The 16,150-nt window shown below is 35.0% G+C and overlaps 2 protein-coding genes across 3 annotated transcripts in view; one reads left to right on the plus strand and one right to left on the minus strand.

The window, feature by feature from the left end:
- The first annotated feature begins 1,070 nt into the window (after positions 1–1,070).
- slc2a6 (solute carrier family 2 member 6) lies at positions 1,071–10,377 on the plus strand. 2 transcript variants are annotated; one of them, XM_055168615.2, is made up of 11 exons: positions 1,071–1,201; positions 2,032–2,121; positions 2,297–2,450; positions 2,627–2,833; positions 3,039–3,138; positions 3,526–3,737; positions 5,857–6,003; positions 8,919–9,027; positions 9,259–9,432; positions 9,674–9,819; positions 10,024–10,377. In XM_055168615.2, exons 2-11 carry the CDS (start codon positions 2,063–2,065, stop codon positions 10,183–10,185), a joined length of 1,470 nt encoding a protein of 489 aa, XP_055024590.2. In that variant the 5' UTR covers positions 1,071–1,201; positions 2,032–2,062; the 3' UTR covers positions 10,186–10,377. The 2 variants fall into 2 exon arrangements, with proteins under 2 accessions (XP_055024590.2, XP_055024589.2); XM_055168614.2 differs by lacking the exon at positions 1,071–1,201 and having other exon boundaries at positions 1,891–2,121.
- Positions 10,378–15,374: 4,997 nt separating this feature from the next.
- Positions 15,375–16,150, minus strand: part of LOC129414552 (solute carrier family 2, facilitated glucose transporter member 6) — a 39,584-nt gene continuing 38,808 nt past the window's right edge. Inside the window, exon 13 of the mRNA XM_055168613.2 lies at positions 15,375–15,747. Within this exon, the coding sequence (XP_055024588.2) occupies positions 15,586–15,747 (162 nt within the window). The 3' untranslated portion in view covers positions 15,375–15,585. The remainder of the gene's footprint in view (positions 15,748–16,150) is intronic.

Consider the following 16,150-nt stretch of genomic DNA (forward strand, 5'->3'; position numbering starts at 1 on the left):
GTTGGCATAAATTGGCATGTTTGACACTATGCGGCGTAGCAAGAACTAACACGCGGATGACGTCAAAGTACCGCGAGAACAATTTGAAATTAGGCTTCTCGTTATGATTTCTCGAACCGCTCTCGCGGTACTTTGACGTCTACCTGTCATCCACCTAACTGTTAATGATTTAAATGTGCATTTTGGCATAAAGATAAACAGTCTAAGGGCACATCTCAATGGAACTGCGTTCTTCAATGAATAATTAATAATTTAATTAATAATTAAATGCCTGAACAGAATAATATCTAGACTAATTAGAATAATAACTTCTATTTTGTAATATTGCATACTTTACTTGGATAATTTACATATTCTTAGAAGTTATACTATTTTTTATAGTATAACACATTTGACTAAAATAACTAAAACTAAACATCTAAAAATAAGAAAAAAACCCTATTTAGAGCAGTTAAAATTTCAAAGCCAGGAAAAATATCCCCATCTCGTGGTCACACGTGGTATTAGTTTATCTGATACCCAGCAAGGTAAGCAGTCCTGCAAAAGAAATAAAAGGACATTTTGTTTATAGACACATACAACACTTTGATTCTTAGCCTATGAATTAGCATATATTTATAATTCTTTCTTAGTATTTTCTTTGGTTGTTTCATTCAAATAGATTTTATATACCAAGAAAAGCTAATGTCGCCACTGTGAGGTCCAAAGGCTTATTATTTCTGTTAGAACTCATTGAACTTAGGTAGGCCTATGCTCTTCTTTTTCCATAGCAATAGATAAACGTTTACATTTAATTTTACTTACCAATAATTGTAGATTTTATATACACTGATATAATTTATACAATAAATGATGCGTCCCTCTCTAGAACAGCACCGCCGCTCCCATAACACGCATCACGCGCTGTGCTCACCAAAAATAGCCTAATGAAAAAAATTATAATGCTAATATTATTTCATTAGCCTATGGAAATATTATTAGGCACTTTTTAGTCATGTATATGTAACAAAAAAGGGGGGAAAAGATAAGTATTTCCCAACAATTTGATTTAATTTTTTTCCCGCGCCGGATGATCGCGCGGGCGCCTGACGAAGTTTGACAGACAGTAGACAACTTTTATGGAAATTACCCCGAAAAGACAGCAGGAGGAGGATCTGATAAAAGAAAGAACAAGAAACTGATGCATGTGCATCACTTGCAGGTAAAGTAAAAGTAAATGAAGTTAAGTCCATGTTTAATCATTCTTAAATACGGGAAATGTGAATGTAACGTTACTGCTGCTAATCGTAATGCGCCTCGAACTTGCTGACGTAATGTTAGCCAACTATGTTGTTATATATTTTTACTGCGGTGCAAGCTAAATTAAGATTTTACTGTTAAACTTTATGCATATGCATTTTACAAATAACTGATGCCAGCTAGCTGCTAGCTACTTTCTTTAATATCTTTCTTTAGATATTGAGCATTAGTTTATGGTTTATTTTGACGTGACGGTGGTCAATACTTTCTCAGTAACAGTTAAAGGAACAGTATGTAGGATTGTGGCCAAAACTGGTATTGCAATCACAAAACTTGTGGCTAAAACTGGTACTGCAATCACACAACTGGTGGCCAATATAATAATATATTTTTTCACGATTGCAGAGAATGGTTTACCAAAAATAAGTTACTGGGTCATCTTTTTTACATTTTCTAGGTTTATAGAAGCACTGGGGACCCAATTATAGCACATAAACATAGACAAAGTTAGATGAGATAATGATGTCCCCTTTAACATTTCGACTCTTACAAAAAGTGTCATACATACTTAACATAAATAATGTTTCCTAAATTTTAGTTCTGTTTTTTACTTCATTGTTCCTGACAGGAAATGCGGGTTGCTCATAACTGCACTCTTTGTTGCGTTTAGAAAATGTTGGCATGTTGCTTCCTTTTATTGTACAAACTTTCCACCTCTAGAAATCCCAGTATTGCAAAAAAATGGGTTGACACTGGGTTTTTGCTTTCTCTTTGATTTTACTGCTCATAAAGCTCTTCAGTCTGGAGGTGATCTAAAGGAGAGATGGCAGATCGTCCAGATGAAAACACAGCATTGATTAATAACAAAGCCCACAAAATCAGGTAATCCATTTCTACTTTATTTTTTATTTTACTTGCGTTGTCCGAATTTAATTTTTTATCTGTTTGACATTTGATCACATTGTCGAAACTCATCAAAGAAACTTGAGAAAGTTTTAAAAAGAAAACCTTAAAATATAAAATTAGTTTATATAAACATTTGTGGGTTTTTTTTCAGAAATGGAAGGCTTTTCCTTGCTGTGTTTTCAGCTGTTTTGGGAAATTTTAATTTCGGCTTTGCTCTGGTTTTCCCTTCCCCTGTGATTCCTAAACTTCAACTGGAGGATGATCCTCAACTGCGATTGGACGTCCAACAGATATCATGGTTTGGTGTAAGCACATAAATATGTTTTAAAAGTTTTATGTTACACTAAAATATGTATACAAGAGATATTTTAAGGTAATAGTGTGTGTACTTGTAAGATATAAGGTATGAAGATACAGAGAAAGTGCATACTGACATTTCATTTCTAATCTATTTAATGCTGTTTTCACTTTTATTTTTTAGTCAATTTTCACCCTTGGTGCAGCTTTAGGTGGTCTCAGCGCTATGATATTGAATGACAGACTCGGAAGGAAGCTGAGCATCATGGTGTCTGCTGTGCCATCCGTTGTAGGTCTCCTTGTGATGGGAGCCGCACAAAACTTTTGGATGTTATTATGGGGACGATTTCTGACGGGCATCGCTGGTGGTATGACTGCTGGATCAATTCCTGTAAGTCTATCTGGTTTATTGATCAATGAACTGATTTAGTGCCCAATCAAATCAGTCGAGGAATCAAGTATTCCTTTATCTTTAAGGACAAAAGTATAAAATTGTATAATATATAAAAAGGTGCATGGAGGCAGAAATCCCAAATGCTTTGCTAACAGTATTGCACATGTGAAAATAAATTGACGAGCTGATGTTTTACACACAGGTCTATGTGTCAGAGATTTCTCACCCATCTGTGAGAGGAGCTTTGGGTTCATGTCCTCAGATCACAGCCGTCTTTGGAAGTCTAGCACTTTACGCTCTTGGTAAGAAATCTTCACATGCTGTATTTCTAGGGCTTGTTACAGCAACGTTTAATATATATTAAAGGAACAGTATGTAGGATTGTGGCCAAAACTGGTATTGCAATCACAAACCTTGTGGCTAAAACTGGTACTGCAATCACACAACTGGTGGCAAATACACAAAATGACAACATAAACATCAGTTGAGGGCTGCAACTCCACTTTTTAAATGACAATATCCTGACCAGACCGCTGTTGTCAGTGATATAAGTATTTGAAATAAAAATGATTTCTTAATGTCTAGTGACATATCAGATCCATTTTATGATTAATTGATATAAATTTCTTACATACTGTTCCGTTAAGACTGTAGATTGTGTTTGATGTTGTTTTGTCCTTATTCTCCAGGTTTGGTTTTGCCGTGGAGGTGGTTGGCCGTGGCTGGGGAAGTTCCTGTTGTTATCATGTTAATTTTGCTTTGCTTCATGCCAACCTCTCCACGTTACCTCATCATGAAAGGGAACCGACCGAAAGCGATTCGATCACTAGAATGGCTCAGGGGACCCAATTCAGATTACATGACTGAGTTCGAGAAGATCGAACGAAGTATCAACGCACAGGTAAATTACATATTGCATCCATTACAGCCACACAAGTTTAAAGGGCACCTATGCAAAATCCACTTGGACATTAATGTGTGTTGGCAGTGTGTGAGCACAACCACACTGCAAAAAATGATGTGTTAATTTTTTACACATTATGTGTGTCATTCCATTTAATGCGTTATTTCATGTTAAAATAAATGAAAGGGACAACACAAGTTGTGTTAAAAACAGTGATGGGAGTAACGCGTTACAATTAATTCTGTTACTGTAATTCCACTACTTTTAGCGGTAATAAACATGCAACGAAGTATTTTTTTTTTAAATCAAGTAACACAGTTAAGTGAAATTTAAATGAGTTGGTTACTCAGATTACTCTATTTTGTGATAAATGAACACTTGCAGAGAAGACATTTCTGATCTAACGTTGCAGGACCATGGGGGGCGGCACACAGAAGGTGGGTTAGTATAGGGACGACACATTTAATGTGTGTTGTCCATCAACTAACACACCTTCTGTGTTTTTTGTTTAAAAATGTCTTGTCTGCAAGTGTTCTTTTATCACAAAGTAGAGTGACATGAGTAACCAACTCATTTAAATTTCACTAATTGTAATTGCGTTACTTGATTTAAAAAAAAATACGTTACATGTTTATTCACGCTAAAAGTGGTGGAATTACAGTAACAGAATTAATTGTAACGCGTTACTCCCATCACTGTTTTTAACACAACTTGTGTTGTCCCTTTCATTTATTTTAACATGAAATAACGCCTTAAAGGAATATTCCATTTTCTTAAAAGAAAAATCCATATAATTTACTCACCACCATGTCATCCAAAATGTTGATGTCTTTCTTTGTTCAGTCGAGAAGAAATTATGTTTTTGAGGAAAACATTGCAGGATTTTTCTCATTTTAATGGACTTTAATAGAGCCCAACATTTAATACTTAACTCAACACTTAACAGTTTTTTTCAACGGAGTTTCAAAGGACTATAAACAATCCCAAACGAGGCATTAGGGTCTTATCAAAACGATTGTCATTTTTGACAACAAAAACAAAAATATGCTCTTTTAAAGCACAACTTCCCGTCCAGGTCCGGTCCAGCACGACCTAACGCAAATGCGTAGTGACGTAGGGAGGTCACGTGTTACATATATAAAACGCAAATTTGCGGACCATTTTAAACAATAAACTGACACAAAGACATTAATTAGTATCAGCTGACGTACAACAATGACGGAACGGTCCTCTTTCAACACACTTTTAAACACTGGGGCGGAGTTTCGCGTTCATCCTCTGTGACCTCTTGACGTCATGACGTATTGCGTGGGGTCACGCTGGCGCATCACGACCGGATTTAGACGATTAGTTGTGGTTTAAAAGTGGATATTTTTTATTTTTCTTGTCAAAAATGACAATAGTTTCGCTAGATAAGACACTTATGCTTGTTTGGGATCGTTTATAGTCATTTGAAACTCCGTTGAAAAAACTGTTAAAGGGATACTTCACCGATTTAGCATTCAGCTTTGTATCTGTAGAAACCCGGCAGTATTACTGAATGACCATGTTTCCCTCCATCATTTCCCCCTGAGAGGAGAGATATCTGCATTTTGGTTCTGCAAAAAAGTCCTCCGATGATGCAAAAATCGTCATATTACATCATCGGAGGACTTTTTTGCAGAACCAAAATGCAGATATCTCTCCTCTCAGGGGGAAATGAGGGAGGGAAACATGGTCATTCAGTAATACTGCCGGGTTTCTACAGATACAAAGCTGAATGCTAAATCGGTGAAGTATCCCTTTAAGTGTTGAGTTAAGTATTAAATGTTGGGCTCTATTAAAGTCCATTAAAATGAGAAAAATCCTGCATGGTGGTGGACATGGTGGTGAGTAAATTATCAGGATTTTTCTTTTAAGAAAATGGAATATTCTTTTAAATGGCATGACACACACAACGTGTAAAAAATGAACAAATAATTTTTTGCAGTGAGCTGAAACGTCACGGACACATTCTGGGCACACCTGAGACTTATATAACATCTTCTTAAAAAGGTCATAATAGGTGCTCTTTAAAAATATGTTTAAGGATCACACAGGCTATGACATGTTTATATGACATGTATTTTTTTAACAGGGTGTTCAATGGAGTGATCTTAGAATGCCGTTATACTATAAACCGATCCTAATATCGGTCTTCATGAGGTTCCTGCAGCAGATGACGGGTATAACACCAATTCTGGTTTATCTAGAGCCCATCTTCCACCTGACAGATATATCACTGGTATGTCAACTTAAGAAAAAAAAATATTTATTAAAGGTATAGCAGAAGATTTTAGTTTTCCGGGTGGATCACCTTTATTATTGATCATCCCAGATATGTTGACGTATAACCGCCATACAGTGTAAAAAAATCCGTAGAAATGAAAATGTTATTGCAGCTGGGTTGCCGGTAATTTACCGTAGATTTACATTTATGTTATTTACTGGCAAGAATTTGTTCAAAGATAAATAAATTTTAAATATTAACAAGTATTTATCTTTACAGATTAAAACTATACAATAACAGCCTCATGCAAAACATTCTGGGAACCAGAAGTCATCATCAACCTTTTTCTGTTTTTTGCTTCAGATTTTGTTTACCACACTCTTAAAACGAATGTGTTAAATTAACACATCTTGGGCTCTATCTTACACCCGGCGCAATGCAGCGCAATGCGCGACGCAAGTGTCTTTCGCTAGTTTCCACCCTAATTTTCACGTTTAGCGCCGCGTTGTTTAAATAGCAAATGCATTTGCGCCCCCTTTGCGCCCATGGGCGTTCTGGTCTGAAAAAGGAGGTGTGTTCAGGCGCATTGTTGGCGCGTTGCTATTTTGAGGCAACTAAAATAGACTACGCCATTGACCAACAAAAACCTGCTCTAAAGTCTAAAGTCAATGGCGCAATATGTTTTATGTTATTTAAAGAGAGCATTAGTAATATGCGCCTATAAACGGGAGGACAACGCGGGTTTGCTTATCACAAAGTACATAAATGCGCAGCAGCACAAAAATGCTTTTAAATATGAAAGATTAAAGGATTGAATTTAAGAGATTATTATTGAGTCTCTTGGACATATTTATAAATGAGGACTGATTATGAGACGTTAGAAGGCGCAAAGAGCTGCTTTACCTGCAGCCTGATAAGTAAATAAATGCTTTGCTTTAAACAAATGCGTCTGTTTTTAAATGTTTTTTTTTAATGCTACCTCACGGATTTATTATATATGATGTACCTGTGGATATGGCGAGATGAGAAACATTTGTAAGTAATGCTTAAAAAAACTCTTTGCTAAAAAAACCGCTGTCCAAAGTGCTGAAACGTGAGGAGAGCCGTTTGTAATTTCTTTATCTCCTGTTTGTTACAAATAAAGTATTTTTAGAGTACAAACCTTATCTTACATACTTGTAAATTATTTTTTGATGACATTGGATAGCCATACATTTAAAGCAATTACAAGCCTGCTTTTTACTTCCATGACTAAAAGAAAACGGGGTTTAAAGGTTTTAATAAAAAAATAACAATTTAAATATAAGGGAAAAACAAAACAATTATTTAACATTAATCTTAAACTGGGGATCTTCTACCTCCGTTTAGCTTTTCAGTTTACAAAGTCCGTCATCTAAATAGGGATTAGACATAGCGCCAGCGCAACTTGCTTTTAAAGGGAATGAGAGCTGTGACTCCCATTGGTTTACTGCACGTTACGCCCAAAATACTCCCATTACAATAGGACCTACCCTTTTCGACCATGCGCTCGGCGCAAAAACGATTTTTCCCGTCGTTAAATTAGCAAAAGTGGATTCGGACACGCCCATTTAGATGTTGCGCTGTGCGCTTTAGACACTGCGCTTAGATCGTTAAAATAGGGCCCCTTGTGTCTAGTTAAGGACAACACATCTAGTGTGTTGTCCATAATTTAACACATCTCTGTGTTATTTTTGGAACAACACACTTTGTGTTGTTTTAACACATCTTGTGTTGTCCCTTCTATTTTTTATGAACTCAAATGACACATAATGTGTTAAAAACAACACATAATGTGTTAAATATTTTAACACAAAATAATGTGTTAAAATTAACACATCCTGGATGTGTTAATTTTAACACACTGTTTTGTGTTAAACTATTTAACACATTATGTGTTATTTTTAACACATTATGTGTTATTTCGTGTTGATTTTGAGTTCATATAAATAAAAGGGACAACACAAGATGTGCCAAAACAACACAAAGTGTGCCGCTCCAAAAACAACAAAGAGACGTGTCAAATCAAGGACAACACACCAGATGTGTTGTCCTTGACTAGACACAAGATGTGTTAATTTAACACATTCGTTTTAAGAGTGCAGAATATTTTGCTTGATGCTGTTTTTTTAGTTTTACTCTATAAAGACAAAGACCTGCCAATGTTAATTTAACCTTGAAAAAAATGTTGCCAATCAAAAACACAAATTCAAATCTACGGTAAATTACCGGCAACCCAGCTGCAATTTATACGGAATTTTTTTATAGTGTACGTGCTCGCCTCTAGGTTCGCTATCTGCACATGTGCACTTTCACGTGTATATGTGTGGTGGGCTACGGTTACAGCCATTCATTGAAGCTCGCGTTCTCACTGTGTTTTTTTCAAAATGTCTGAGGGTCGCAAGAGAAAAAGTGTCTACGAATTGTATGACAATAAGAGAAAGGACTATGAAGAAAGAAACAAGACCAGAGTGTTTATGGGAGATTATTTCACACGCTGGCCGCTGGCGTGAGGTAATAGGACAGGTTGGGCTTCCCACGCGAAGTTTCTACTGGAAAGGTCATGCTATTTGGAGAAATCCATTTAAAATCACTGCTAGTAAAAGTATGATTAGCGATGCTAGCTCTGGCACAAGTCATGAACCGCACAGACACGGTAAACATGCCGACATCAACTTATAAACAGAGCGAAGAGAAGAACTACCTGCATGCACTCTCTCTGTCTCGTGCACGCGTTTAACAGGCGTTCCCTCTCAGGAGGAGGTAGAGTGTTGCGCGTGTGCATTTTTTAACAAATGTGGAGGGGAGGTTCTTTTAAATAATTCGGGAAAATCTTCCGCTATACCTCTAACTACTGGAAATAAACAAAAAAATGTTAATTTTTTTAATGAATTTTTCTTTTTGACATTCAGAAACCAAAATATGACGCGGCATTAGTAGGAGCTGTAAGATTGATCTCTGTCACTATCGCTGCTAGTTTGATGGACAAAGCCGGTCGAAAAGCTCTACTGTTAACGTCAGGTTTGTGTGAAACTACCATGAGAGTTATATGGGTGATTATATCATTTCAGGTACATCAAAAAAGTTACTTTGTACACCAAATTTACCTGCAATTATATAAATCAGCCATATTTACCTGTATATTTTTTACATATTTGGCACATCAAAGATTTTTATCTTTTTGAGATTTTTAAACATTTTAAATAACTTTAATTCACGTAATGGAAATACTTTTTCATTTGAACCCTTTAGGATTTTTGATGTATATAGCCATGCTCACAATGACCATGTACACCCACAAAACACCTTGCAACCAGGGAAATTTGACCCTAACAGTCATGAATGATAGCTATGGAGCGTCTGTGGATCCTACATTCAATCCAATCACTCTCATCCCTCTCATTAGCATGATGGTCATCATATTCGGTAAGTTTGCATGGGTTCATATGAGTAAAACTTGACTTTTTGTAGAGGATTTTTAGTCAGACATGTGAATGATGACAAACACATGACCACTGAAATATTAAGATATTTTGAAATGGCTTTAGATGGTGATTTACAAAATTGTGAGATGCTTTTAAAACTGCAAGATGAGAAATTCCCAGCGAAAGCAATGCAACTATTATGAATATTCAAAATATTGCTCATTGCATTTTTTTTCTCACAGGTTATGCTATGGGTTGGGGTCCCATCACATGGCTGTTAATGTCTGAGATTTTGCCTTTGGGTGCGAGAGGAGTCGCATCTGGTTTGTGTGTGGGTGTGAGTTGGATTACAGCTTTCATTCTGACGCAACTCTTCATGCACGTGGTGGTGAGCAAAATCTGTTTTGTTTTTACTCAATAGAAAAGGAAACTAAAAAATACCCCTTTAATATTTATCCTTATTTGATATTTACCCATTTTATTTGACATATTTATCTAAAGGACTATCTAAAGATAGGATAACTTCTGTTGATGGTGTACTTAAGTTACAAAAAACTTTGCTTTTAACCTCACTTTTACATTTAACATACAGCATGCCTATGGACTCTTTGTACCTTTCCTGTTCTTCTGCATCATCACAGTAGTGAACATTATTTTCACGGCTAAATGTGTGCCAGAAACTAAAGGCCGAACTTTGGAGGAAATTGAGAACTACTTCAGGACTGGCCGAAGCTTCACCATTCATGATCCTTAATATATATAAATAGATATAAATAGACATGGCAGATACATAGACAGACAGATGAACAAATATTTCAACTCCATTATTGATTTATTTTATAGGCTTCTGTAAAAAGAATGTACATATTGTGTAAAAACTGATTTTCACTTTACAATTTGTAAAATCTGTAAATGCAAAATACTACATTAATATTTTTTAAGGACACTACTTCAATGCAAAACAGTGTTTATGTAAATCTATACAATGTCAATAAATATACTACTAGTCTCTAGTCACCACGTTATAAGATCATGTGACTGGAAACTGTACTTCTCTTTAACTGTTGCTTTAGTAAAAGCCAAAGCTGTATTGCACAAAATGTGTTTTTTTCACAATGTGATATTAGAGAAGTGCCTGTGATTCATATCATCTACATGGGTGTGGATCTCTACTACATACAGTATGTTTAGCTGGATTCTCCATTTCAGTGCAAAATATAGACTAGCAAAACAATTTATTAAAAGTAAAGTCCAGGATTCCAGGATATGGTACCTGTTATTCATTTGGGTCATTCTACAGAAAAGGTGGAATTCGGGTGATGGAAATCTGCTTAAATGGACTTCTTTCAAAATACCCAAAACTTCTATAGTAGCATTAATCAACTTGTCATATCTATGAATCTGCAAAACGGGGAGCTTAATCTATGTTTAACTTTTTAATACATTTTAATAAATAATCCATGACGTTGTATCTTCTGACAAAATGAGAATATAATAATAGATAATGAATATGAGATAACTTATAAACTTAAACATTTTTCCATCTTGTTTTGTTTTTATGCTTTTATGTTGGTCAGTTAAAGGAATAGTGCTTAGGAAGTACTCATTAGAGAAGTAACACCAATGACAATTTACAGAAAAAAACGAACATTTTAACAAAATGGCTGCCATTAGCCATGTGCTATTTCATCAGAGATGTAACAATCACATACTTATTTAGTATAATGTATTTTTATGTAAAGATCTTAACACTCCCAGCTATAAAAAAAAGAGTAACACTAATGACACTCAAAATTCTTAGATATATCATGATATTTTAGATAAATAAGGTAAGACATCTCACAAACCTTTTGCCTTCCTCCACTACTTCAACTGACCTCTTGCCCCAAGAAAAACTTCAAAGAGCTGATGCATTGTTTCAAAATAAAGGTGCTTTGGGTAGGGTAACACCAATGACATAAATTGGGGTGACAAATCTTTATTTGATATTATTCATATTAATAGTGTATTTTTTTTTACCATTTTAGTGTTGTAGTGAATTCAGACAGGGTAAAAGGTAAATGTAAATTAGATTTGTTTTATAAAAAACATGGTTTTAAATAATAGTACACAGTTCAACTTCCATGTATGATCAAAGGGACAGGGCAATTTTCAGGACCAGATATTAAAAAAAGTAAAAAAAAAAAAAAAAATAAACTCTTTCATCATTTTAAGGACAGTCTATATTTATTAAATATATATCATTATGGGATTATTGGGCCAAATTAAATGATTAAGGGGTCTGCAAAAGCAAGGGACAAGCATTTCCACCTTTTTTGTAGAATGACCCATTTAAGACTTTGGTTGTTTAGTAGGAAATATTTGTACTTTAAACGATGTAGCACAATACAATGGTAAAAAATGTCTTTGTTTTCCTTCATGGCATTTATTATTAAATAATATTTTAATTTTTTTGTTTGTTTATAAAACATGAAATGAATTCTCAAAGCTTTATGATAATCTCTGTGTCATTGAAATGTAAGGACATTTACCAAGGTCAACCAAAAGCAGTTTTTCCCATAGAGAACTATATGTCCTCTCAATTACAGCTTTGACATGATTCCTCTTTATGGCTTTACATTACAACATCACTCGCTGATGTGAACGTCTGTATAATATGCTGCCTTTGTGAAAGCAGAATAATGATCTATAAACACTTACAGGCGATGTTGCAATCAGTTGCGACAGCAATCTTTATAAAGGATTATCAGTCTTTGTCAGATCACAGTCATTCAGCATTAAATGCAAATCCAGGCATAGCTAATATAACCCCAATGTATTGTTATTTATCTGAAAAAAGTATTTTAGATGCTCATTAAATTCGATTAAAATCTTAAAAGCCCTACATGTAACATTATTTTCATTTAAATAAACGCATGCGATTTTAGGAATCTAAGCTGCTTTATTCAAATAATAGGCTACATGGGCAAATTTGCTAAATAAATACATTGCCAAATAAATGTTAAAGTTGTTATAGAGGACACAACCTGAAATAAGTTAAAAATAAATGTAATGACTTTAAGTCTTTAAATTATTTTGTATGTCTTTTTTCTATCAATTATTATTTTCTGTATGTATTTATAACAGTATTTTACTTAATCATTTATATCATAATTTAATATAATAGTATAAATGTGTTATTTTCCATATAATTATTTAAATATCAAAATATATATATATATATTTTTTACATATCTGTGTGCAACATGCTCCTTGTGTAGCTCCAGTTATCACTGGTTAAAAGCTCATTTAAAGAAGCAAGCCATACAAAGTAAGCCATAATTAAAAAGTTAAGCACATTTTGCATGAAATATTTTGTAGTTTTTCCTAAAAATAAAAACATTGGTATTGTGTGCTTTCTCACAGCATCATCATCATCATCATCATCCACTTGACAGTATTTCTTTTTTTCTAAATATTGCAAGTTGGGTTGGGTCTTGCTTTCATAGCTGAATTAGGATGTTCAATATTGTGTATTGTGCGATGACCAAACTTTCTCTAAGATACACATGTAAAAAAACTTAATTTATGTGCATAAAAGATTTACATTTAGCACACACATTGAAAAATGGGGGCATTTTCTTTTTCAAAGTAAGACAGTGGACAATTCAATTATTTATTTATTTATTTACTTAAGTCAAACGTTTTGAGACACTTGGCAATTTATGTTTATCATTATCTTAAAACATTTTTATAGCCGTATACATTTTTTTTAAATAGTAGACAAATATACATGTTGAACAAAGAACTGCATAAACATAATTCCCATATACTTTTGTACACTAGTGTAGACTATAGAGCCATTGCGCTCATGTAGGTCAACCTAGTAGACAATCTGTTAACCCTCAGAACAGTGACAGCATCTACTTAACTAATGATTAAATCTGTTTCATAGAGATTGAGTTTATTTAGCTCATAAATGGTATAGAGTTGTGTTTCACTAAGGCCACTGGATAAAGATCTGTCCAAACTCTTATTAAAGTGCCACTACTGAATTCTGGATGTGCAATCAGAAACGGAGGTATTTTGGATGTAGCATTATTGCACTTATAAATAAGTTCTTGATTTGGGAAAATTAAGCAATAAATTAGGTTCAAGATGGACATGCAGTTTCCATCCCAGTCTGTTTGGACAGTGTGGCCTGAGGAGCCCAAATCATCACAAAATCTCACCCCAACAAAATGACTTTGGCTAATGACTCAAATCTCGATCACATTAAGGTTTTAATGTTACTGCTGAGCTCAGAAAGGAAAAGATAGACAAAGCCAAGCCAGAGGTGACACCAAAAATCTAACCTGTAAACAACGCTTAACCCCTTCAGCTGTGACATCATCATCACTTACTGTATAAAAAGTAATCTAAAAAATAGCACTTATAACACTTCATGTACAAAATTACTTGGATGCTCACAATTGCTTCTTAATGACATGATGTGAATGTCCATTGGGAGGGTTTTGATTCGCGAAGTTGGCAACCCTAGCTGTGCGCTTGGGCAGACGTTTGGTTCAGATTATATAGACTGTACATGTAAATCAGATTGCAATGTATAAAGGAATAGTCCATTTTCTTAAAAGAAAAATCCAGATAATTCACTCACCACCATGTCATCCAAAATGCCGATGTCCCCCCTTGCTCAATCGAGAAGAAACCATGCCCTTTGAGGAAAACATTGCAGGATTTTTCTCATCTTAATGGACTTTAATAGACAATTAATACTTAACTCAACACTTAACAGTTTTTTCAGAGTTTCAAAGGACTATAAACAATCCCAAACGAGGCATAAGGGTCTTATCTAGCAAAACGATTGTCATTTTTGACTATAAAAATAACATACACTTTTAAAGCACAACTTCTCGTCCAGATCCGGTCGTGATGCGCCAGCGCGACCGCACGCAATACGTCATGACGTCAAGAGGTCACAGAGGACGAACGCGAAACTCCGCCCCAGTGTTTACAAGTGTGTTGAAAGAGGACCGTTCCTACGTTGTTGTACGTCAACTGATACTAATTAATGTCTTTGTGTCAGTTTATTGTTTACAATATGTCCTCAAATGTGCGTTTAATATATGTAACACGTGACCTCCCTACGTCACTACCCATTTACGTTAGGTCGCGCTGGAATGGACCTAGACGAAAAGTTGTGGTTTAAAAGAGCATATTTTTTATTTTTCTTGTCAAAAATGACAATCGTTTTGCTAGATAAGACCCTTATGCCTCGTTTGGGATCGTTTATAGTCCTTTGAAACTCCGCTGAAAAAAACTGCCATGTGTTGAGTTAAGTGTTAAGTGTTGGTGTCCATTAAAGTCCATTAAAATTAGAAAAATCCTCAAAAAACACAATTTCTTCTCGACTGAACAAAGAAAGACATCAACATCCTGGATGACATGGTGGTGAGCAAACCATCCGGACCCCTCTCCTAAGAAAATGGAATATTCCTTTAAGGTGCATCTAAACTGTATTGTCAAAACCTTCAATTGGATTAAATTCAGCCGGATTGACACAATACTGTGCATTTATACAAAGCCATTGTGAGTTTCTGTTATGTAAGGGGTGGTTTATGTTTTATGCTTTGTTCAGCACTTTGTTCAGCTGTGTTTGCTGTTTTTAAATGTGCTATGAATCAAATAAAACAAACACAATGGTTTGTTAAGGCTGAGTGACTGTGAACTGACAAAGAATGATAATGCATGATATAAAGAATGTAATATCGCCTGTAAGTGTTTTAAAGATCAATATTCTGCTTTTATAAACCAAGCATGTTATACGGACATTCCCATCACTGATTCATAGTTTATCTGCAGGAAGTGTTATGCCAGAAAGAGGAATCATGTCACAGCTGAGAATGAGAGGACATACAGTTCTCTATGGGAAAAACTGCTTACATTTGAAAGACACAGAAAAACGAAATTAAAATGTAATTTAATAATAAATGCCAGGAGTAAAAAGGACAATAATAAAAGTTTTACTGTGCTAAATAGTTTTAAGTACAGTGCTAAGCAAATATTTTTTCATCAATCAACCCGGGTCAATATAGAATTGATTTGAATGACTTTCTGGTGATTATTGTATAATATAAACAACATCATTCTGGACTTCATTGCCACAAAACTTAATTTAAGAATCAAGAATGGTAAAGCTTCGACCAGTCCTGAAAAAGTTCTCGATTTCCTCCAGAGTTCGGCCTTTCGTTTCTGGCACACATTTAGCCGTGAAAATAATGCTCACTACTGTGATGATACTGAAGAACAGGAAAGGTACATAGAGTCCATAGGCATGCTGTATGAGGATGTTAAATGTGATAGTAAGATTAAAAGCAAAACTCAAAGTTTTTATAAAGATATAAAGGTAAATTGGGTGAATAGCAGGGCCCGTATTCTTAATGGGATACTCCATCGTTTTGTCATATTAAACTATGTTATTACCTTAACTAAGAAGAGTTGATACATACCTCTATCATCTTAGTGCTTGCGAGTAGTTATACGACCAAGTATGGTGGCACAAAATAAAACGTGTCGCTTTTCTAAGCGGGTTAAAAAAGGTAACTATAATGTATGGCCGAATAGCACTTTTGGGAGTAGTTCGACTCGGCGCAGTAAAAGCCACAACTAAAAAATACACTCCCCCTCTCCCTCTCATAGGTCCCGTACACACTGCATATTAATTCGGTTGTCACTTCACC

The sequence above is a fragment of the Misgurnus anguillicaudatus genome, chromosome 5 (genome assembly GCF_027580225.2).
Source record: "Misgurnus anguillicaudatus chromosome 5, ASM2758022v2, whole genome shotgun sequence".
NCBI classification, from domain to species: domain Eukaryota; kingdom Metazoa; phylum Chordata; class Actinopteri; order Cypriniformes; family Cobitidae; genus Misgurnus; species Misgurnus anguillicaudatus.

Coding starts and splice junctions, on each gene's coding strand:
- slc2a6 (XM_055168615.2), top strand. CDS start 2,063: ATGGCAGATCGTCCAGATGAAAACACAGCATTGATTAATAACAAAGCC. Junction 2,834..3,038: donor TGACTGCTGGATCAATTCCT/GTAAGTCTATCT, acceptor TTTTACACACAG/GTCTATGTGTCAGAGATTTC. Junction 6,004..8,918: donor ACCTGACAGATATATCACTG/GTATGTCAACTT, acceptor TTTGACATTCAG/AAACCAAAATATGACGCGGC.